Source organism: Nakaseomyces bracarensis, assembly GCF_045282275.1.
Source record: "Nakaseomyces bracarensis strain CBM3 chromosome Unknown Scaff10_0, whole genome shotgun sequence".
NCBI classification, from domain to species: Eukaryota; Fungi; Ascomycota; class Saccharomycetes; order Saccharomycetales; family Saccharomycetaceae; genus Nakaseomyces; species Nakaseomyces bracarensis.
In genome coordinates, this window is record NW_027263956.1 from 145,860 (window position 1) to 169,238 (window position 23,379).

The following is a 23,379-nucleotide window of genomic DNA, read 5'->3' on the forward strand; positions in this document are numbered from 1 at the left end:
TTTTTATTATTCTAATGGTTTTTTTTTATTTTATTTTATTTTATTTATCAAGAACTTACGTAGTTCCCCCAACAAGATACTAATAAAACCTTTTTAGTCTTTTATATATCTGAAATTTTATAAATCTCTTTATCTCTCTCTCTCTCTCTCTCGTCCCTCTCTCGAATTCGTCCCTCTCTATCAGACGAAGGCCCTTAGAAGGTTCCCCTAAAGAAAATCCTTTAATCTCAAAGGCAGACTCTAATATAGTCTACAGTCTACTCAAACAAGAGAACGATACCACAGAAACAGCCGTAAGAAATCAATGATCGACCCAAAAAAAAAATTTACAACACACACACACTTATCTGGTTACTTCTGTAATATGGCGGAGGGAGATGGATAATTACAACAAACAGCTATATATTTTATTTTTTAAGAGCCATGAGGTTACCCTCACCTTTCCCACTACCAAGCTATAGAATTTCTTTTTTTATTCTTTCTTATTAGGCTGGATTTTAACTTATAAGTCACGTGGGCGTGTTTAATACATTTACATGGACAGACATTTACCCGGTTCCTAGATCGTGACCGTATGTACGTATACGATGATATCGATATTTTTAGGCCCCTCTTGGTATGAGTCCTCTCATCTTTTGAGTGGTTTCTGTGTAGGGGTTGTTCTGTGAAGAGAAGACGTCTGTATTTCTCTGTCACTGTCACTGTCTCTATAAAAAGCCAACTGTAATTAAAAATTAGTGGTATCTCAAGCAATCGTATCTTGTGTACAGTGGCCTCTACTGATTTTGATATTTATTATTTATTTCAAAAGCTTTTAGAAATATATAGTCTTCATTATGTCTAGAGCAAAGAGGAGTCTTTTGTTATTTCTAATCCAAAGCTACAAATACAAATTAACCTTCTTAAGAGAGTATTTCTAAAAAAAAAGCTTAGTCGGGTTACCTTTTTCTTGAAGTGTTGAAAAATTAGGTATGGGCTATACTGTGTACTTCTTATTCAAAACCGTTCTTTATAAACATTGCAGTTAATTGAAACATAAACATCAACCACTGTAAAAAAAAACAAAAACACATACGATATATAAATGCTGGAATCGAGTGGATTAGTATCTAATTTCTACAGGCTAGAAAATATAGAGAAGATCAACTATGCACAGTACTTGCCGAAGAAACAAGATGACCAATGGGGGATACAGATGGAGTTACAGATGCGGAAAAGAGATAGGACGATACTGGTATCGCTACTCTCGAGAGAGCTCTGGTGTTTCAGCATTAACGATGCACCTTTACCCTCTCCAAACGACATTGATCCGGAGTTAAATGCGGTGCCAGACAAAACTGGTGACTTCAATGCAGATTATTCAAAACCTAACTTACCACCACACTATGCTCTCTTCCTTAAATCTCTGAAACGGATGATATACCTGAACTTAGTTGTTGCGTCTAAAAACACGCTCTTACAATTTGGTAACTCTTGTATACACACGGGTAGAAATAACCAGCCGAGTAACCTGTTACAGATAGAGCCACATCTGTTTTCAAACAGCGAACTTGCCATATCAATCTGCCTCAAGGACATAGGGTTACAACCACTAAATGTTAATGGGATAGATCAGAGGTTTCTCGAAACCCATGCTCTATATATGGCACCATCTGGTGTCAGGGTTTACCTGGCGGAAAACAAATTAGACAGCAACGAAAACCCAAATGAGCCATTCCATAAATACTTCGTCCCAGCTCCAGAAAATGGTGATGCACTACTTAAAACTTTACATGCCTCACATGGGATCGACCTGCGATCAAGTTCGATTAGATGGGTGAACATCATACCAAACTTAACTCATCTGAACGGGAGAACCCCAAATATTTCACAGTACATGGAACCACCAAGAGAACCAAGAACAATAATTTGGCCTGTAAGCCTCATCTTTGCACAACCTGCTGCAGATATTAAGGATAACCTCACCACTATGATCTCGGAGAAAGGGCTAGAAACTTTTGAAGATACACTAAGTATTATTGATAATTTTGTTCAATTGAAACAGTCTTCTTCGTATAGGACACCTGGTAGCTCTGGTGGTCTAACTGGTACTAATATTGGTTCCAACTTACTCAGTTCAGAAGGTGGTTACACAGACCAGTTCCAGAACTATAATGCGAAAAGTGTAGCGCCTGGCCCTCAAGGTATGAGCAATCCGAAAGTATCTCCCAATGAAGCCATGACTCCATCCTATCCTGGAATTGACAAAATGATGGAACAGAAGAACTTCACACCTGAATTTTCTACCAGCCCTAGTACATCAGGTGCCAACGGAAATGAACTATTTAACGACAGAAAAGTGACCACACATGAACTGCTTCCCAGTCCTACCAAGATGGATATTGATCAAGGCTTTCCTAGAGAGGCCGCCAATATACCAAATTCAACCACAGATAATGAAATAAAATCTGAGAAAGAAAATGGTACCAGTAATTCACCCACAAATGCAGATCTGTTTGGTGAGGATGATGATGACGAAAATGATGACGCAGATTTATTCGGAGATAGTAATAATTCAACTGGTGATTCGAATCCAAATAATTCTAAAGGGGAAATTACTGAGGATATTTTTGCTTCTAGTGATGACGAGAATATTTCTTCTCAACCAGAAGACAATAGACTCTACTTTGATCAGATAAAAAATGAACAGGCTGATCATGCAAGTATAGCATCTAACCGATCTGCCTTAAAAAGGACGTATTTGGATATTAGAATCGAGGAAACTCCTTTATCCAGCCCATTATATACTGACCCTGGGGCTCCTCTACCTGTAGAAACTCCAAGAGACAGAAGGAAAAGTGTTTTCGCACCACTAAACTTCAACCCAATAATAGAAAACGACGTCGACAACAAATATAAGAATGGTGGTAAATATTCCTTTAGTCCACTACAAAAGGAAGAAGCCTTGAATTTCGATGTTTCCCGTACTGAACTTTCAAGTTCGGAAGGCGATGATTCTGAAAGTAGTGATGATGATTTAGAAGATCTCGCTACAAAAAATGATAATACTGGCTATTATAGAAGCGCTGATACAAACTATGGTCCTTATTCAAACTTACAAGATACAGTTCCTACAGGATTAATAAGACAAGACCTAATAGGTGGGGGATTAAATGCAGGTATTGATTTATCAAAAGATACCCAAAATTCCATATGGAAGATCCCGCAAACAGATATGTCTCAAACAGAATCACCTCTAAAAGTAATTGACAATCCTATTCAATCTGATGAAACAAATATGATAACAAGAAGCGATAAAGTTGATCAGCAAAACTTCAAAGATTCTCCCATTAAGATAAATAATGAGCCTCCTTATGACGCAGCCAAATCAGAGAATAAATATGAGTATATGAATAATTTCCCTAGTAGTTTCCCATTTCTATTACGTCACATGCCTCTATCTTTGATACCTGATACCTTCATCTATATGAACCCAACAATAACGATTACAGAGAAGAAGGGAGAAATATTAGATTTGCTGGCAGAACAGATTGTATTTGATTACAGTATATTGTCAGATTTAGGTATTCCAGATATTATTTATTCTGGAGTAAGATCATGTAATCCAGGTATAATATTAAATACCATGAGTGGTCTTTTCTCAGATTTTTCGAAGCTAAATGGTGACCAAATTATATCAAAAATATATCATATGGATACACCGTTTGTAGCTGTTCGGAAGCAACATGAACAAATTAAGATTCGATCTGATGCTCAACAATTTACTAAATATTTGAACCTGAAGCCTTTAAGAGGGATAAAAAACTTCAAATTTCTTTTATTGACGGACTCATTTCGAGAAGATTGCATACAGTTCATCTCATCATTATCACAAACATATATAAATCATGAGTTCGGTTTCTGTGAACATCTTCAGCTTACAAACGAGGATACAAAAGGCCTTATCTATCTTACTGACTTTGAAGAAAACAAACTTTTACTACTAGCTGCCCAAATTGTCTCTTATTTCTCTACTAATAGAAGCTCTGGAAAAGAGGTTGCATTTATGTTACTGCTACCAATTCAACAAAAGTCTTTAGCGGAAATTGTTGAAAAAACGGTTCAGTTTCAGATTATACAAAATGAAGTAAAGGCTAAGATCCCTAATATGGAATTGTACCTTAAAATTATACCAATGGATTTTATCAAAAATCCGTTAACATCCGTGGATGACTACACAAACCTATGCATTAGCATCTATAATATATTACCAAGTAAAGTTTTGAAATTCACGAACATCAGAAAGCAGATCCCAGAGAAGCTAACATTTAAAACCTCACAACCCGCATCCGTATTTAATTATGATGCATATATTCACCTGGCCTACTCGAGAAGCGTTGACAAACAGTGGATGTTTGCTGCTCTTTCCGATAGCACAGGAAAAGAAAATATGATGAAAACATGGTATCTGGGCTCATCTAAGGGCAAATTTGACGAAGCCTGTAACCAAATATGGGAGATGGCCTTAACACTTGCTGGTAAAAACTACGGAAAAATATGTCTCATTCTGACCCGTCTAAATGGTATATTACCTGATGATGAGCTGATGAATTGGCGTAGACTAAGTGGAAGAAATATCCATCTGGCGGTGGTGTGCGTTGATGATAACACGAAGATATCATTTTTTGACCAAAACGAAGACTACCCCAATTATAAGAAATTGCTCAACGGCCATGAACCTGAAACACTCGATCCAACCCGCATCGATGATTATGAAGTCAGGGATCTACAACAAGAGGTGTATGGCGTGGTGTTTGAGAACCCGTTTCCACTGGTGAACTCACTACATAGATGTGCTATAAAATCCGGTGCATTAATTAGATTTAACAACTCGACACCTTCTGAGCCTTTATCTCTAGAAAAATTCGAAGTTAACTTATTAAACTGTCCTCATTCAGACAGTTTCAAACTACTAGAGACTATTCTGGAGGAGTTCCGTAATCTAGCTGCATTGAATGTCTGGTACGGTGTAACGAACGGTGAAAACGGCCACATACCATGGCATGTTCTCGCTGTAAAAAAAATGATGAAGACCTTGGTCCATACTCGGGTGAAAGTAAATAAATAAAAAACTTCAATATTATAGATTTCGAATAGAAGATATTTTCTATTCGGTTTGCTTTTTGCTTTTTCTTTTTACTTTGTTATTTTTTCTTTTTCTTTTTCAGCATATTTTTTTCACCTCATATTTTAAAGATTTCTATAATTTTTTACCTAATAATAATAATCATTATATAATGTATTGCATTGTAGTAACGTAATTATACACAGCAATTTTGGTTTATTCAGGCGAATATTACAAGGGCTACCTATGCTTCCGCCGCTTCTCTCTTCCCCCTCTTCTACCTATTGGATTAAATAATATTGTTATGTTTTTTTTTTTTTTTTTTTTTTTGAAGATTTTTACATAATAGAGACATTTTTCCTATTTAGGTTTTTGTTGCATGTCGGTATGTAGTCCCCATTCCCTCTGTAAATGGAACAATACATTAACTTCTTTCTTAATACTTTATTTCAGTTGGTTTTAGTCCATTATATCGGATAGAAAGTTTTTCTCGTCGAATCAAAGCCGACCATTTCGCAAGAAAATCGGAAATTCTCTTTTGAACGTTCTGTAATATACTTATTCTCTCTCTAGTACGCATGTCTCTCACCCCCGCACTCGCACTTCTAATTCCTTGCGCGTCCTTGCTCTTTACAGTTTTCTTTATTTATTGAGAGTTTTTCCGAAAAACCGGAAACGGAAAAAGGGACGGAGAAGATCATAGTCTTTTATTTCAATTTTTTGGATTTTATTTTTTTTTGGGTTTTTCCGAAAGTTTTTCCGGGTTCGTCAGGAGGCGGAAGAAGCGAAAAAGCCGAGAGCCTGGTTGCTATGTGGCAACGCTGTTTAAATGAGGAAGTATAGAAAAAGAGGAGCTGGGAGGGTGGCCAGGGAAGTGCAGGGGACATGAAGGGGGAGAGTAAACATAGAGAGACCATGAGATAATGAAATCAAACATAACGTTTTCGTAATTCTTACGTTCAAAGCCTTGTTATCGTATTAATTGCACAGAACACACACAACTTGCAATGTGATAGTAATACTACTATAAAAAAAAATAAAAATGAGGAGTCAGTAAAAATCAACAATTACAAGCAAAAAAGAAAAACCAAATACAATATAGCTGATACGTATATAAAAATAGCAGTATCTAATGTTCGGAGTTCTATATAAGAAATAGAGACTAAAGAGGGGTCTTGCAAATCATTTCCCCTTCATTCATTATCTTTCATTTCATATTTAAAGTGAAGAATAGAAATCATTTATTGAAATTAGATGATATATAGCAAGAAAAGAAGGAAGTCATCATGTTATCAGTAGAAGAATGCAAATCAGAGTTGCGAGCAGCTCTGCACCAGTACCCAAATTTTCCCAGACAGGGAGTACTGTTTGAAGACTTCCTGACTATATTTAAAAACCCTTCTTTGTTCAGGAAGCTAATTGAAGGTCTAAAGACTCATATAGAAGAAGAGTTCCCACCGGGAAAGATAGACTACATTGTGGCTCCTGAGGCTCGTGGGTTTCTCGTTGCCCCAACACTAGCTTTTGCCATGGATATAGGGTTTATACCAATTCGAAAGGCGGGCAAATTACCTGGTGAGGTTGTCAGTGTTGAGTATGAGATGGAGTATGGTGAGGCGGTGTTTGAATTACAAAAGGAAGCCATTCCTCCCGGATCAAACGTACTTCTTGTTGATGACATTTTGGCTACTGGCGGGTCAGCTGTAGCATCTACTGAATTATTAAGACAAGTTGATGCTAATGTCTTGGGTTACTGTTTCATTATGGAGCTGGAACACTTGAAAGGCAGAGCGAGATTAAACGAGGCACCTGTTTTCGCTCTTTTGAACTCCCAATCAGAAGGACTAATGAAAAAATAGTAAAAAAAATATGTTATAGTCCTTTTATTCCTATTTTCGTATTTTCTTTTGGTTTCATTAATTGTTCCTACTAATAATATTCTTATACCATCTTTTCCTAATACAGGTTTTCTCCGAGATGTATTTATACATATCAGCTAAGTCACTTTAACACATATTCTCTTTCGAGGCGAGATGAACTATTTAATCTGCTTCTATCTCGATTCCCTGAAAATGTGAGAAGTCAATGTTGTACTTCTAGTAATTATATTCATTATTGTGTTTCTATGTTTTTTAACTTTGTTTTCATATTAGGACAAATATTAATTATATCCATGTTTATATTCAGCTTTGGGTAAATGCAACTTATCATAAAACTCTCATAAAACTCTCATAAAACTCATAACATTAAACGTATATAAGATAGATAAAAAAACAACAACAATAAAAAGATAACAACAAGTATATCTTTATATTTACTGCCAGGAGGAAGAAGTGCTAAAAAATAAGTTGGAAAAACTTACTACTTCTATTTACTGGTTCTATTTACCTCGTATACTTGACGGGTCTACTGGTGCTTCTTCTATCTTTTAATTGAGGATCTAATAAGGATTCATCTATTTTATCTAGAACGGTAGAGATATAGTACTCACCGCCATTATGAGTCCACGAGACACTATTGTTCTCTAAATCAAACCTCTCTACTTTGATTTTATTCAGAATGTTATCTAGATTGAAAGCATCTAAAGTATATCCAAATGATCTCAAGTTTTTTAGCGTAATAATTTTACAACCTGGTTTTGTATGTTGAATTAGTTTCGTTACTGCCGAATTTAGTTTCGCATCGAACAGAAAATTATTTATCAAAAGAACATCACAACTTCCAATCAGTTTTTCTACCTCAGGATTATTTATAAAACTTTCTCTCAATGAGTATCGTATTGGGGCAATCTTCAAACCCCATAATTTGCATCTATTCTCAAACTCCTTCATCTGAACTTCTGTCATCTCACTGGCAGATTCCATAATTTCACAACCAAAACTTAACTGACAACCAAATTCTAAAGAGGCTTGAATTACGCAATTACCTACACCAGAACCCAGGTCCATGAAAACGTGTTCAGGTGAAAGTCCACATTTCGCGTAAACTTTGGTCAAAAAGCTTGGTAATAATTCTCCATAAACATAGTTACTGAAAGCCTTATACTGCTTTAATTTCTTTGCATGCGGATGAATACTTCTTGTATATACTAACTGAAGAAAATCATGCAGGAAAGATCTCGGTATTGAATCGACTCTGTCAAGATGTGCTATTATTTCATCTCTTGGTATCGTTTCTAACAATTTATTATATGTTTCAACAGTGGCTATCAGTAATTCCGCATCTTTAGAGTCATAAGCTTTATTATAGGGTACAACTACTTCAGTTTCCATCTTAGCTTTATATCTGCTAGGAATGTAAATATTTACTGCATATTCAATAAATTTCCCCAGCTCTGCAACGGGTTCGTATCTAAAGTTTTCCTTTTCAAAATCCAATACAAACTCCTCTGAAAAATCTGGATATAGTACACTGCGAACACTAACTTTCCGCATGTTGTTAGTATAATCATTAGTAGTTCCATTATTATGAGCTACTTTACTTTTGTTCCCTAGCTCATTATGAAAATGGGTTAGAAATGAAGATGATACTATCTCTCCGGAAAATGATGGATTAGCCCTTAAATATTCCACATCAAATAATCTATGAGATGGTGTGTACTTTGGCGAGTCCCAATTCACAAAAGTATTTGGTGTTTTACCTAACTTTTTTCTCTTATTATCCTCTACCCTATGATCCAAATGCGGTTCTGGGCTTTGCGATTTTTCTTGTTTCACGTTTTCCTTCTGGATTTTCTTCATAATATGTCTGTCTTCTTGCGTATTTTTAGTTCTTTTAGTAGTTTTCTGAGTCTTCTTTTCAACACTGGTACCATTTCCCGTATTAGAAATACTTGACTTCTTTTTAGTATTGGAAGTCTTTGTATCCTTAACCATTTTCATTGCAACATTTTTGGTTGATTTCTTCGTTAGTTTTTTTCTTTTTGGAGTAGTACTTGTATCAACATCTTCTCCTATTATATCTTTCTTTGGAGGTTCTCTCTTTCTCAAGAAAGAAGAAGGAAAACTATATTCATATTGTGGTTGGTACTTTGAGGCTTGATCTAATAAATCCAATAAAGCACTCTTTTTTCTAACTTTCTTAGGAGCTGGAGGGGTTTTCATTTCCGAACTTTGAGAAGTAACTGGAGTAAACTCATATGCTTCTAATTTGGAAGAGTTAGCATGGTCAGAAGCTTCATCAGTGGTGATTTCTGTTGACGGTTCCTTATCCATTTTGAAAGGCGACAGACTTTTTTCTAGACCCATACTTCTAATCTCTTAGTACCTCCCTCGAAACCCTCCTATTATTGTTTTAAATAGTCTAGCTTTTCCTTAATTACAGAAGTTGAATTGATAGTAATTACCAGAGAAGTAACAAAAAGTCAATTACTTTTTCTTATTGCAGAGACCAAATTTTTCTGGTATCACGCTAAATTTAATGTTCAACATAAACGAAAATCACTTAAATGATGAATGAAACTACTTCAATAACACCTCTGTTCATTCTCATTCCTACCAAAAGTTAGAAATTTTTCACGTTATTTTTTTCCTTTGAATATTTAGTATTTTTTCGCTTCTCTACAAGCTTTTTCAAGCCGATGAGTTAAAATAATGATTTTTTATCAACTTCGTTATTATTAATCACATACTGAAGACAAAGCTTAAATTACACCACGTCATTACCTTCAATATTTATTTTTTCTTTCTTTTTTAACCTGAGATTACATTCTATACCCCTCGAGTAATCATGACTGTATGCCCTTATATTGAAGATCTTGCATATAGAGGGACGGTCTTACCAGATGGTATTGCTCCCGTCAAATGTGTTGTAATTGGAGTCCATGGGTTTTTTCCACACAAGGTAGTGGATATGGTTATCGGTCAGCCTACAGGGACTTCGGATAGGTTTGTTGCAGAAGCCAGGGATGCTGTGACGGCCTATTTTGAGTCTCAAGGGTTAGAAAGCGAGGTAACAACGATAGCACTGGAGAAACAGGGCACTGTTGCTAAACGGGTCGAGTTCTTCTATGAGGTATTACAGGAGTATGATGAGGTACTCAATGGTGCAGATTTCATATATATCGTTGCGCATTCACAAGGTGTCCCTGTGTCTATTATGCTGCTGGCTCAGCTAATCGAAACTGGAATATTGAGCCTTAAAAGTGAAAGAGTTCATCATATGTTGGAACAACCTTATTATATTGTCACTAAAAAAATTACTATATTGGGAATGGCCGGAGTTAATTACGGTCCATTGTATGGGGCAGATAGATCTATCTGGTTAAAAATGTATAGCCTAATGGAAAGGAAATCACTCCTCGAGCTATTTGAGTTTCAAAACCCTAACACTGAACAATCTGTCGAATATATCCGTAGTCTTAAATTATTGCTAAACAACAATGTCAAAATAACGTTTGTCGGATCAGCAACTGATCAAGTAGTTCCCTTATATTCGTCCTTGGCTGTATTTATCCGTCACCCTAATATCTACAGATCATTATATTACAGCACACAAGATAATATCCCGGAGTTTTTAGTGAGGTGTATTTGTGATGCTTTAAGCTTACTAAACAATGGTCACGATGACCATGGATTTATTAAAGAAATTAGTGCTTATATGTTAGGCCCCTTAACGAGTAACGGTCATTCACAATTGTATTCTGAACAGGATGTTTACATGTTAGGAATAAAACATGGTGTCGAAGAATGTAAATTGAAACTTGAAAGACATAATATCTTGAAGGAATCAGTAGTATCGTTAAAGGTAAACCCATTCCAGCTTCCTTGGAGTCTAAGAGGGTTACTTGGTGAGGTTAGACAATATCTAGGCAACGAAGAGTTAAACGTACTGTACCAATTATACGATCATTGGATACCAGATTCGCCCACCTATAAAGACCTTAAGTTTAAAATTAATGCAATAAAAAGTAAGCTTTGAAAAGCTTTAATGACCACTGTATCGCTTATCTATAAATATTCTTTTTCAATCTTTATTTTATTTTATTTTATTTTTTTTTGGTTAATGCTGTATTCATTATTATAATATATTCATTTAGTTCTCATCGTAATCAAGCGCAGTTTAATTTTCATTAAAAAAAAAAATAAACTGAATGTTTATTATGAGTCAGTCTAGCTCTGAGCTGTCACTATCCATAGTTTGAATACGCCTTTTAGCTAATCTCCTTCTTTTAGTATTCCCTATTCGATCAGTGTTGTTAGCACTTTGCGAATCTTCATCTGGAGAGAGATCCCCACTAGGCAAGTTTAAAATATTAGATTTATCCCGTACTTTTAAATTATCAAGAAAAGCAATATCATTCGTATTATCGCTGGTAAATTCCATACTCTCTTCGAGATTCGAGCCTCGTTTCCTTCTTTTTGAATGAATTGTGGAGTTGTCTATAGTGCTGTTTTCGTCATCGCTATCTGTATCAAACTCTAAATGTGTGTCATCGAATATAGTGTGCTTCCCTGTTTTAAGAACATCCTTTAGCCCGCCAGTTTTAGCCCTACTCCTGGTACGTATATTGGCGTTCATCGGAGATAACAGGTGAAATCCACTACGTCGAGATAGATCCGTATCCTTGCCCGCCCTTCCTTGGCGGGAAGGCGTGCCTGCAATATCAGTATATTTATTCCTGGTACTCCTGGTACTCCTAGTACTTTGAGACCTCTCACTCACATTACCAGCACTCCTCTCACTCTTCACTTGGTCCAGGTTCTTCTTCAGTCCCTGGATCTTCGCCTCGAGCACTTGCTTCTGAGTCTTCTGGAAGTCTCGCAGCCGATCATTCTCATGAACCAACGATTGTAATTCACCGGTGAGTCTATTTATCTGCCTCTGAAGTGGCAATTGGTCATGTGTAGCACTATCATCAGTACGTACCCTTGCGGACAACAGATGCTCATAGTATAATCGCTCATTCTCAATCACACTCCGATAATAATCCGCTACAAGCTGTAAAAGCATCCCTTCTTTTTTTAGTTAGCTATAAATCCACCCGCACCGACTGTAAAGAGCTAAAACTTATAGCATCCGTATGAGGCATGGAACTAACTTAAAAGCATACGATAATCAGATCTGATACAAAAACCAGATCTGGACTATAAATTTCTAGAAATCCTTCTTGATCTGATCACATCGTACGTATACCACATGATTTACGATTTTTTGCTATGGAAAAAAATTTATGTCGGAAGAGCTATACAAAATTAGCAATAGTTGACCTATGAGCAATGATTGGGAGAGGTAGTATTAGTATTTATGCTTCTTATGTTGATATAAGGCTTGCTAACTGTGTTTGGTCATATATATTATCTGTGACTAATAATAATTTGTTCTTTTTTGGGAGAAAAGGATACAAGAAAGTACAATAAAGTACTATATAACACACAATAAAGATAAAAAAAAAGGACATACGAAGTTAATATCCATAACCTTTCCCTTATTTTTTTATATTTTATTAGAAGAACTGACACAGGTCATATGAGTAAGAAGTTATCATTAGAAGAATTTTTGGGCGATGGTATTCTAGGTGAGTCGGTCTGGAATGAAGATGAGATCAATCTAGATGCCATTAACAACACTACCAACATTGATATCCTCAAGACCAAGGCCGATAGGCCTGCGGTGAATTCGAGGCCCATGCCTCATGCTGCTGACAGAGCACCCCCTGCTGGCGGTGTCGGTGGGAGGGTTGAAATGCCTCCTGCCAGGGTGAATCCAAATGCGGACTATGTGGTTACGGGTCCTCCTTATATTATCAAGTTTTCGAACTTGCCTCCGAGGTTTTCTGAGTTTGACATAAAGGACCTATTTCAGGCTAAGAACACGCAATATGTTAAGTTCAAGCTGTTCTGGGAATTGAACAAGAACCCATCTATTGACACTATCAAAAACGGTACGGTTTTCGAGAAGAATTTCAAAAGAGACTGGAAAGTTGCATTCGTTGAGCTTTTTACTGCCCGTGATATGGATAAGATCTTGAAATTCTGGTCTAACCCACTTAAAGAGATCTACAACATTCTGCTAACTCCTGCAGAATTTGACGACTTCAAGAACTATATTGCTAAGGCATTACTGATCACTGATCCAAAGGATGATCCTGCAAAACCTCACCTAGAAGAGGAGAAGAAAAAAGAAAAAGAGGAACAAAAGGAGAAGAAAGAAGTATCTGCTACGCCAGTTTCAACAAACGCCAAACCAAGTTATTCTCAAATTCTTGAGAACTCTTTAAAGGCACCAGCGGCAACTCCAACCCCCCCAAGCAATTCTATGTCTCCTCGTTTGGAAGAAGCCAATCTTAACAGATCCCGTTATGACTCAGATAACCTAAGTAAAAAATTCGAAGATAATGTAAACATTTCAGAAAGAGACCATTCTGAAAGGTCCGGTTCCGAAAGAGATAACGAACAACAATCTAATTATAATAATTACAACAGTAACTACAAACGTGGCTCCTCAAGAGGTGGATTTGCTAACCGCGGAGGTAGAGGTAACTTCCAAAACCGTGGCAACAGTCGTGGACGTGGTAACTTTAATAACCGTGGCAACTTTAATAATCGCGGCAACTATAATAATGGAGGTCGTGGTGGTCATTATAATAGAGAAAACCGCCAAGATTACCAAAAAGAAAATCACGAGGGTAAATCAGATGACAACAAGAGCGAAACTGAAAGTTTATCTGGACTATTTAAACCAGCGAGTGATTTCTTGCGCGGAAGTGATGACGATAAAAACTCTAATAGAGGCGGATTTGGCTCGCGCGGCCGTGGCTCCTTCAGAGGAAGAGGTGGCTTTAACTCTCGTGGCAGAGGAATGAGTAGAGATTAGACGTATAATTTGTACGATGACTGAACTGAATTTTTTAAAAATAATGGATACTGAATCAGTAGTGCATCTGGCTGATTTATATCAGTTAAGATATTTTTATGTAAATTCATTATACAAAATCTAGTTATGAATCCTGCTTATATATAAGGAACTCCAAATCCAAAAAGTTGGTAACTTACCTATTCAGCTCCATAGATATCATAAAGTACATCACACTCTTAAAGTCCCTGTCATATAAATATACGTTAAATTGTAACATCATTTTTTTAATGGTACTGATAACAAAAAGGAAACAGATACTACTATCACTGCAATTTGAGTTAAATATAACAGTCTATAAAATAACTAATATTTAAAGCTGTTAACTTTCAAGCAAACTAACATATTGATTATCATTTAATAGACAGTTCGATTAAACTAATCCTCCAGAACACTAGTTATTTGTCGAGTTCTTGGTCCTGTAAAGTATGTCACAGACATCCATTATCGGCAGGTCCACAATCCCACTACTTTCTTTGAAAGCATAATTCTCTATAAAGTCATCTTTATTCTCAGTAATGATTATATTAGCATTGCTATCTGTTAATGTTCGTAAGTCGTTCTTTGGAGGTGTCAAAACATCTTCATTGTAGAACCACAAACCGAGATAGGCACTGAGCATACCCATTAATAGGAAACACTCAAAAAAGATAAACCAACCTCTCTGTGGGATAATCTCCGCAATAGAACGTACCAAACTAGCTGGGATAAACCCATAGATGTACGCCACATCATCTTCAGGAACTGAAATCAATGACCACACTATCGAGAAAAGTAGCAGAAAAGTAACTAACACATATTGGGAAAACCAGTAATACTCTCGACTATAGCCCATAACATTAGCTTTGCAAACATTAGTTCCTAGGTCCTTTTTGTTTAACTTTGGGATAAAAGATATATCTCATACCCAATTCTTGCAATGTCTATTCTTCTCATAAAAATATATATATACATTTTTCTCTCTTTTTTCCCCCCAGCTAATTAGCGTTAAAGCTTTGCATGAGAGTGGATAACGAACTTGAAGAAAACCAATATATTGTTTCTATAAACAGGATGATTAAATATATAATGCTAATTATGAGCCAAGATTGGCATTAGATAGAGATTTCTTGAGGAGTATTACTGATTTCTCGGCAACATTGATACCAATAATTGTTAAGATGCATACAAGGGCGTATACCTTGTCAAACCAGGAGTCAATTGCCCCTGTTGGAACAGTGAACTTCTCTCCAAGTAATTCTTTCAAAGTCATTGCTGTATCGTAAGGGAGATTGGATCTTATGAGCAGTACAGTTGATACTACGTATACACCGATTAATTCTGAGATGATCAAATTTTTGATTAGCGATGGTGATCTCGTAGAATATCTTTGTTTTGAAGTTGGTAATATGTCTTGATTTTCATTATTTTGCATTACAACCATTGCAATTATTTGTAGTCTAGGAGGTAACAAAGAAAGAAGATAGGTTATTGTAGTGTTAACCGTCGACAATGTACATATAAACAGTGAGATGGAAATCAGCAATGAAATTTGTTTTGTTAGTGAGTCTAAATCATGCTGATAATTGAATCTAAACAACAATAAGTCCAGGATCTTAGCCAGAGTGACAGCAAGAGGATCCGAAGAGGAAGATGTCGAATCTCCACTCTCATAGAAAAACATATAGTCAATATCATCTGGATAGTTCATGGAATGACTTATAATCCTGGGTATCCGTCTCAGAAATGTGATCAGGATTTTATGACAGCAGTATATCAGGAATGCTGTTTCAAATAGCCTTCTTGAATTCCTTAATATTGGTGGTTGACTTAATGATTTTTCTAATTTCGCTACTTCTAGCTGATACCAACTGATCTTTTCCACCATCTCCTTTCTTAGAGGCGAATTTGCTCCCACAACTTCCTCGTCCATTCGTTGAAGAATTGATATGTTTTCGGCAATATTCAATTCCAAATTATCTATTTGGTTTTGTAGTTGACGTTTTGTTGTCCATATATTCAATTTTCTATTCCTTGATACTAAATTATTAGCTGGAAAGCCTGTTACCTTCGAACCCCTTCTAAATAACAAAGAGAATGTGTAATAAATAGTAGATATCGACGCTATCCCTGATAGTGTAGCCATGATAGTAACACCAGCAATTGAAAGCTTAGTTAATATACTCTTCCCAAAGTAGAATGGGCCCCATGTCATATAATTCAGAGTTGTAACCAACAAGAAGAGAGTAACGGCTGTGACAATGAAGAGATGAACCATATCAAATCTGTCATTGAAGAATTTATTTAACAGTGAAAGAAGAATGAAGAATGGTTGTAATACAATTAATAGTATTGTTAACGAAACTGATGCTAATGGCCACACATATCTAGTGATGAAGTCAGGCTCCTGTTGTCTATCAGCAGTCTTTATTTGCCAGAGTACAATCTCTATGGTAATAACGTAGCAGGTAATTCCAAATGCAAATAAAAATCGTAGGCATTTAGTAACATTCTGTGATTTTATCGAATATTCGGAGTAGAACCTGCTGAAGAATACATTAGAATCATCCGCACTTCTGTGTAAAGATGTATTGCTTTTAGAACCTAAACGATAACCCGAATCGAAAAGCGAACTAGCCTTGAACCACAGGAAATCATACGACCACTTACCTACAAAAAATGCAGATATACACAACAGTAGGAAAACGAATACCACCTCCATGCTGCAACCAATGGCTTTCAACTATCGAATTAGAAATAAGAAATAATTAACTTTAAAAAAGCACTATCCTGTATTTAAACTTTTTTGTTTCTTTAAGCTGTATTGTTTTTTTTTTTATTGGTAGAGGAGCCGAAAATTGTTATTTTTTTAATCACAATTTAACAGTATAAAAGGCACAATATTTTTCTTGGTTTCGCAAGTGCAAATGATTTAACGGAGCTTAGAACACGAGAAGGACCATTTCTTGTATTCAGATGTACAAGAAAAACAATAAGAAGAAGTAGTTTCGACTTTCCTTACGTCCCTTGTCTTGGTCTCCAAAACTAAACGACTGGACGAAAGAAAAAAAAAAGTAGAAAATTTCTTTCCTTTTGTTTTCCATTCAAATGATTGTGATATCTAAGTGTCCAAAGCTCAGCAAAGTAAAGCACCCATTGTGTATTTTTTCAATAGATGTAGATCAGTATTATGTTGTACTTTAGTTCTCGAAATAAATAGACAAGCCAAGAATAAAAAAAGACGGCTATCCTTAATATTAACTGGGATTTGTCCTTATAATTTCTCGATTAGGAAATAAACAATAACATTATAGACATTTTCTTTAATAATTAAAAGGGACAAAGAATGTGAGCCTGCGTAAATCATCTTTCCTAATTAGGAAGTGCAATATATTACATAAATCAAATTATTCCGGGTAACAGTATTAATTCAATAATTGCAATTGCGAACCAAAAAAAAATCAGAAAAATCAGAGAAATGCTTTTTGTAGAATTGCTGCTGATGAAGAAACATGCAATATATGATAAATTAGAACAAGTTTGTTTGTTTTAGTGAACAGGTTTTGACAAATATCAACATATAAGATTGTTTATCCTTTAATATTTTAGGAACCACATGAAATTATGAACGTATGCTTGCTATAAATGGAAAAAAATCCTTCTTTTGAGTGAAATTTAATTCTTTATACTAACTTAACACAAAATGATAATAATAAAAATAAAAAACGTGCCGAAAAAAGTCTAAGAAAATATCGTTAATTAGTCGATGTTTTATTGTTTTTGTCCGTTTATCTTTTTTTATGTTAATTGAATGATATTTTATAGAATGAAAGAAGAAAAGAATTATCAGAGCTAAATACTAAAGCTTGGTTTGGTGATGTTGTTTTCCCCCTAAAGGCGCCAAAACTGGACTCTAGTATCAAGAGAAATACTGGATTTATCAAAAAGCTTAGAAAGGGCTTTACAAAGGACAACAAAGCTTCTTTGTTGAAAGACTTAGGGGAAGTCTCATTCCAGAAATATCTTTCTGAAATCGTCACCACGACAAATGAATCATTAACGTCCATGTCAAACAAAAATGAGGATGTAGAGACGGCTGTGGAGGTGATTAGTGGCCTACACCAACGATTCAATGAGAGCTTTACTGTTCCATTGATGTCATTATATTTACAAAATTTTAATCTGCAGTCCATCGAAAACGCCAACGGTAAAGAGGGCAGCGCGTTCACTACACAGGTAAAAAACAACTTAAGGATTTTCACAGAATTATATTTGGTAAATGTGTTTACTTCTATTGATGAAATCAGTGAGAAAGAACTTCCTGGATTTCTCTCAAAAAAAAATCAGAAGAAGGAATCTGTTCTTCTTACTATCCTTAAGGAGACTTTAAACTATAATTTCAAGCTAGGATATTCAACTATTATCGGTTCCTTTTTTGTAAAAAAATTTCCGGACTTTTTTGACGACGGCGATACAATTTTTGAAGCATTGCTCCCTGATGCTGACTTAAAGAAGAATGTTAATACAATATTTACTTTGTTTACAAATGCAGTTTCAGCCAATGCCATAAAACTACAAAAACAGTGCAACAAATTGTTGAAGGAACATCACAAATGCCAAATTAGGACAGGTAAAGCAACCGATGAATTCTTAGAGAAATATGAAGAGATTTCCCCGATTTTTGAACGATTCAAAACATCAGCATTAACATTAACTGATGCACTAAACATAGAAACACCACAATTTGAGGTCGATGAAGTCAAGAACGAGTCAGAGTCACAAGATTCCATGATTACTAATAAAATTGTTCCTCCTAGCCAAAGACTATGGGAAAACGAAGAGGCAAGAAAGTTTTATGAAGTTCTTCCTGATATAAATGAGATTGTTAGTAGTAGCAATCTCACAAAACAAGAACCTACCCCAGAAAAGTTGAATGAATTTTTTGAAGATCTGCGAACTATCGAATCCAAAAAAGCACTAGATGAATTAGTTATTAAGTACTGGAGTAATAAGCTTGATAATAAAGCTACAAGAAACAGACTTTTGAAATTTTTTTCGGAAACTCAAGATTGGAGTAAATTGAATTTGTACGCTAGGTTTCTTGCCATCAATAGACAATATATGAAAGAATCAATTGATGAATTCATTGAGTATTTGGATAACGGCTTTAGAAGCCAAATACATAATACCAAGTTCAATATTAAAAATGTTATATTTTTTGGGGAAATGGTTAAGTTCATGCTACTGCCAGAATTCATTATATTTCACAAGATTAGATCACTGATAATTAACATGAATGTAACTCATAATGTTGAAATTCTAACAATTCTATTTGAAAATTGTGGCAAGGTCTTGTTGAATAAAATGGAATATAAAGAAGAAATGGATAAACTTGTCGATAGATTAAAGACGAGAAAATTAGATCAACAGTTGAACATGAATGTGAAGGCATCAATTGATACGCTCTTGACTATTCTATTCCCTCCTTCTGCTAAATCCCTTAATGGTGAAACTATCGAACTAAGTCCAGAAGAGAAGTTTTATACTGTTTTGCTAAGAAGTGAATTGGGAAACATTAACTTTAGGGATACAATTCGTTTGATTAGAAAAGCACATTGGAAAAACTCCGAAATCCAAAATTTATTTTTCAGTCTGTTCACTGAGCCTGTGAAAATTAGATATCAAGATATACCAATCATAACACAGGTACTAAGTGGTCTGTACAACTTTAACCGAAATTTCGCTATAAAATGTATTGATCAAGTTCTTGAGAATGTTGAAATGGGTTTGGAGTCGAATAATTACTCAGACAATACAACTAGGATAGCCAATTCTCGTTATCTTACTGAAATATTTAACTACGAAATGATGAAATCAAACGTACTACTTGATTGTGTTTATCACATTTTAAGATATGGTCATCAAAATGGACAGCCAAATCCATTCCATCTGAATGACAGCGATCTACCGAATAATTACTTTCGTATCCATTTAGTTACAACCATTTTGTTGAATATACGTCGTACTCCGACATCACTAACAAAAAATTTAGCCTTGTTGTTACGGTTTTTAGAATACTATATTTTTACAAAAGAGTATCCTCTTCCGAAAGAAACCCAATTCGCTGTTGAGAATACCTTTGAAAAATTAATTTCGCTACTACCAAAGAAAGAAGCACAGAACTTCGAAAGATCTACCAATATGCTGGAAAGTTTAAATAAATTCCAAGCATATTTGATACTAACTAATGGTAAGCCGACTCTTGACCAATCATCTCCTCCTACTAATGGACTACTGGAAGAACATAGCGGTGATGATGATGTCTCCGCCGATGAAAATGATGATCCTAACATTGAAAATGATGAAGGTGTCGGAATACTAGATGATTTTGAAATTCTTCCTGAGTCAGTTGATGTCGACATTGAAGAAGACATTAACCCTATGGAGCAATCTAGTGATAGCGAGATCAGTGTCACAGACAGCGACGACGATATAACGGATGATAACTCAGAGGATTCGGATGATGATGATAACTCTGATGAAGACACTGATGATGATTCAGATGATGATTCAGATGACTATTCCGAAGAAGAGGACGAAACCTTCAAAAATTTTGAAGCTGAGAGGGATGCTGAGCAAAGAAGAATTATTGAAGAATATCAAAAGAAACTACAAAGTGAGGAAGAAATTAGGGCACAAGAGGAGCTTGATAAACAGTTTAATATAATGATGAATGAATCACTTGAGGCTCGTAAAAATGAAAGTGTTAGTAATGATAGATCATCTCAGATTTCTGGTATTCCTGGATTTAACAGACCACTACCAGAAGAAACTTCAGGATCACTAAATGGTAAAAAAATGGCTTTTACATTTTTAACAAAATCTGGAAAGAAAACTCAATCTAGAGTCTTAAATTTGTCGAAGGATATTGGATTTGTATCAAATGTTATCGAAGAGGGCGAAAAACTTAGAAGTGAAAGAGAAAAAATTAAAAATATTGTCTTGAAAAAGACGTTTGACTGAACTTAAGTATTTTTTTTAACCTTTTATTTAGAATATAGATTATTATTTCTGTAGTAGCTCTCTAAATAATATTAATTACTCGATGAAAAGTATTTTTTTAAAGGGACAATAGTTGCTATTGAAAGCAACTACAATGAGGATGACCTTAGTCAACCTTTATCATAACCATTGTTATATCATCTTCTTTACCACCTTTGTACAACTTACCTGTCATCTTAGAGATTTCTTGAGCAAATACACTTGGAAATTCAGAATCTTTGCTGATCTTCACAACATTTCGAACTAAGTCTTGTGTTACCCCATGGATATCAGAATCAATTTTCGCCTTGTTATCTCTAAGGAATATCTCAATATCACTAATGGCAATATTGTCAGTAACACCATCGGTAGCCAAAATAACCACATCGTCTTTCTCTAATTGAAATGAGTACTCATCAGCATCGGTTGGTACATTTTGGATATAACGATTACCATTTTTAGCAGCTGCCTCTTGGATTTCATCGGGGATGATGGCTAACTGGTAAGGGGTATTAAATCCTAACGTTTGGGCCTTCGTTTCAAAGACCAATTTTGCATCCCTAAAAACAGCACACCAGGAATCACCTAAATTTGCGACTTCTAAAGAGCCATTACTTTTTAAATGCGCTACAGTAGCGGTAGTACCACCAACCTTCACGATATTCTCGGCCTTAATCTTAGAGTAGGCATTATCAAGTACTTGTTTAGGAGTAAGAGGTTTTACTGATATAGCTGTAAACTCTTGAAGAGCTTTACATAATTCTCTGGATATGGCGCTACTATCATATCCATGTTCAGCCCATCCACCGACACCATCTGCAACGCCGGCGAATAAATCATCCATAGCGTTCGCTTGTACAAAGTAGTTATCTTCACCAGTTGGAGACTGGAGGGAATCCTTTAATTTCTGATATATTTGATCATCCCTATCCTTGGGTTGAAAGGCTACCGCAGTTTTGTAAGCAAATGTATGTCCACTGGAAGGATCAATTGCTGATCCGTTGCTGTTACCACCCCAGTACCAACTTTTCCCACCTGAGAAGAAAAGTCTTTTCGAGCAGTCATTAAATACACGTTTATAAACATATTGTGGAACACCTCCTGCATGAATTCCTAGGCTTTCGAGCCCCGGATTTGTTAGTAATAATCCTAATCCCAAAATCAAAACACAGAAAATCAACATACTTTGAGTCAATACCCAGGGACCCGTCCTTACACCAAAGGAAGCATACATAGTTCGCAGTCTTCTTTAATATGAATGGTTCAGCAAATAACAATGTAAACAATACTTCCAGTTATGCCAACTCGTACCGCTTAGCTAGGGTCCCCATTGATTTTAACTGCATTGCAACTAATTTAACTCACAACAAAAACGCCTTTCCCTGGGTAAAATTGCCAGATTTGTCGTACTACGGAATTTTTTACCGACCGATAGCTACAAATAATGCTATTACTTCAAACAACTTCAAAACGTTACAATATAATTACTTTTATTTATTCATATTTAAATTATAAAGAGATTACAACAATAAATACAATAAGAATCCAAAATTTATTTAATAACTCCTGGTATATCTTTGTCTGACCTGTATAGTGTTTTGATGGTATTTTGTATCCTTCGACAACCCTCAAACTTTAAAGACTGAACCTCGTAATAGCGCTAAATAATTAATATCTAAATGAATATGGTTTACTAATCATGAGTAATCTCTATCTTCTTCTTTTTTTGGACTTAAGCTTTCATTATGTAAGCGCTGCTGTAAATCTTCCGGTAGAATATTAAAATTACTGAGAGGAGGAGAAAAAATAAAATGAATTTTATATTATATTAGTATAGTCTAATAGATGAAAGAAGGGAATTTTTTATGGAAGTAGTGTCTACTTGATATAATTGTATATACGTAGAAGAATAAATTGATCATAAGAAAATTCTACGGCTCCTAAACTGCCGCTGGGGCAATTTTATCGAACTTGCATGATCGTCTATTAAAAACCGTTGACATTTTTGGTTTAACAAGTATAGAATATATTGTTGGTTTATATTTTGATAAATTTAGTAAAAAAAGACTAGAAAATAAAAAAAAAAAGGTGATTGAGGTCATTATAACGGATGATGATAAGGAAAAGGTTTGCGCAGAACTATTTCGAAGATACATGTCTCTAGGAAAGAATAACTATATGAATAACTATATGAATAGCTGTTAGAATTAAAGTTAACTCTACTGTTGAGTTATTTGCATTTTTTAATTTTTTTGCTTTGTACCGTACATCGTATTTTACCTACTAAACATAATATTCCAGCATTACTTGCAGATTATCTTCACTGTGATAATATTTATTCGAATGACTCTGCATTAAAATATAATTTGACACATTACTTTAATATCTTGTCTCTGATCATT

At 35.2% G+C, this 23,379-nt stretch overlaps 10 protein-coding genes across 10 annotated transcripts; 5 read left to right on the forward strand and 5 right to left on the reverse strand.

Annotated features, from left to right (window-relative positions):
* Positions 1-1,084: 1,084 nt before the first annotated feature.
* Positions 1,085-5,107, forward strand: SSN2 (Ssn2p; the record flags this gene model as incomplete). Its single annotated transcript, XM_071052846.1, has 1 exon — positions 1,085-5,107. The coding sequence occupies one exon, from the start codon at positions 1,085-1,087 to the stop codon at positions 5,105-5,107; it is 4,023 nt and encodes a 1,340-aa protein (XP_070911096.1).
* Positions 5,108-6,390: 1,283 nt separating this feature from the next.
* Positions 6,391-6,963, forward strand: RNJ42_02682 (Adenine phosphoribosyltransferase 1; the record flags this gene model as incomplete). The annotated part of the gene is made up of 1 exon (XM_071052847.1): positions 6,391-6,963. One exon carries the CDS (start codon positions 6,391-6,393, stop codon positions 6,961-6,963), a length of 573 nt encoding a protein of 190 aa, XP_070911097.1.
* Positions 6,964-7,488: 525 nt separating this feature from the next.
* DOT1 (histone methyltransferase DOT1) lies at positions 7,489-9,351 on the reverse strand (the record flags this gene model as incomplete). The annotated part of the gene is made up of 1 exon (XM_071052848.1): positions 7,489-9,351. One exon carries the CDS (start codon positions 9,349-9,351, stop codon positions 7,489-7,491), a length of 1,863 nt encoding a protein of 620 aa, XP_070911098.1.
* Positions 9,352-9,832: 481 nt separating this feature from the next.
* On the forward strand, positions 9,833-11,023 carry RNJ42_02684 (uncharacterized protein; the record flags this gene model as incomplete). The annotated part of the gene is made up of 1 exon (XM_071052849.1): positions 9,833-11,023. One exon carries the CDS (start codon positions 9,833-9,835, stop codon positions 11,021-11,023), a length of 1,191 nt encoding a protein of 396 aa, XP_070911099.1.
* Positions 11,024-11,209: 186 nt separating this feature from the next.
* On the reverse strand, positions 11,210-12,055 carry LRS4 (Lrs4p; the record flags this gene model as incomplete). The annotated part of the gene is made up of 1 exon (XM_071052850.1): positions 11,210-12,055. The coding sequence occupies one exon, from the start codon at positions 12,053-12,055 to the stop codon at positions 11,210-11,212; it is 846 nt and encodes a 281-aa protein (XP_070911100.1).
* Positions 12,056-12,571: 516 nt separating this feature from the next.
* On the forward strand, positions 12,572-13,918 carry PSP2 (Psp2p; the record flags this gene model as incomplete). The annotated part of the gene is made up of 1 exon (XM_071052851.1): positions 12,572-13,918. The coding sequence occupies one exon, from the start codon at positions 12,572-12,574 to the stop codon at positions 13,916-13,918; it is 1,347 nt and encodes a 448-aa protein (XP_070911101.1).
* A 433-nt stretch (positions 13,919-14,351) lies between these two features.
* Positions 14,352-14,792, reverse strand: GPI19 (phosphatidylinositol N-acetylglucosaminyltransferase GPI19; the record flags this gene model as incomplete). Its single annotated transcript, XM_071052852.1, has 1 exon — positions 14,352-14,792. One exon carries the CDS (start codon positions 14,790-14,792, stop codon positions 14,352-14,354), a length of 441 nt encoding a protein of 146 aa, XP_070911102.1.
* A 240-nt stretch (positions 14,793-15,032) lies between these two features.
* RNJ42_02688 (uncharacterized protein) lies at positions 15,033-16,658 on the reverse strand (the record flags this gene model as incomplete). Its single annotated transcript, XM_071052853.1, has 1 exon — positions 15,033-16,658. The coding sequence occupies one exon, from the start codon at positions 16,656-16,658 to the stop codon at positions 15,033-15,035; it is 1,626 nt and encodes a 541-aa protein (XP_070911103.1).
* Positions 16,659-18,001: 1,343 nt separating this feature from the next.
* NMD2 (Nmd2p) lies at positions 18,002-20,959 on the forward strand (the record flags this gene model as incomplete). Its single annotated transcript, XM_071052854.1, has 1 exon — positions 18,002-20,959. One exon carries the CDS (start codon positions 18,002-18,004, stop codon positions 20,957-20,959), a length of 2,958 nt encoding a protein of 985 aa, XP_070911104.1.
* A 145-nt stretch (positions 20,960-21,104) lies between these two features.
* PTC7 (type 2C protein phosphatase PTC7) lies at positions 21,105-22,211 on the reverse strand (the record flags this gene model as incomplete). Its single annotated transcript, XM_071052855.1, has 1 exon — positions 21,105-22,211. The coding sequence occupies one exon, from the start codon at positions 22,209-22,211 to the stop codon at positions 21,105-21,107; it is 1,107 nt and encodes a 368-aa protein (XP_070911105.1).
* Positions 22,212-23,379: the final 1,168 nt, after the last annotated feature.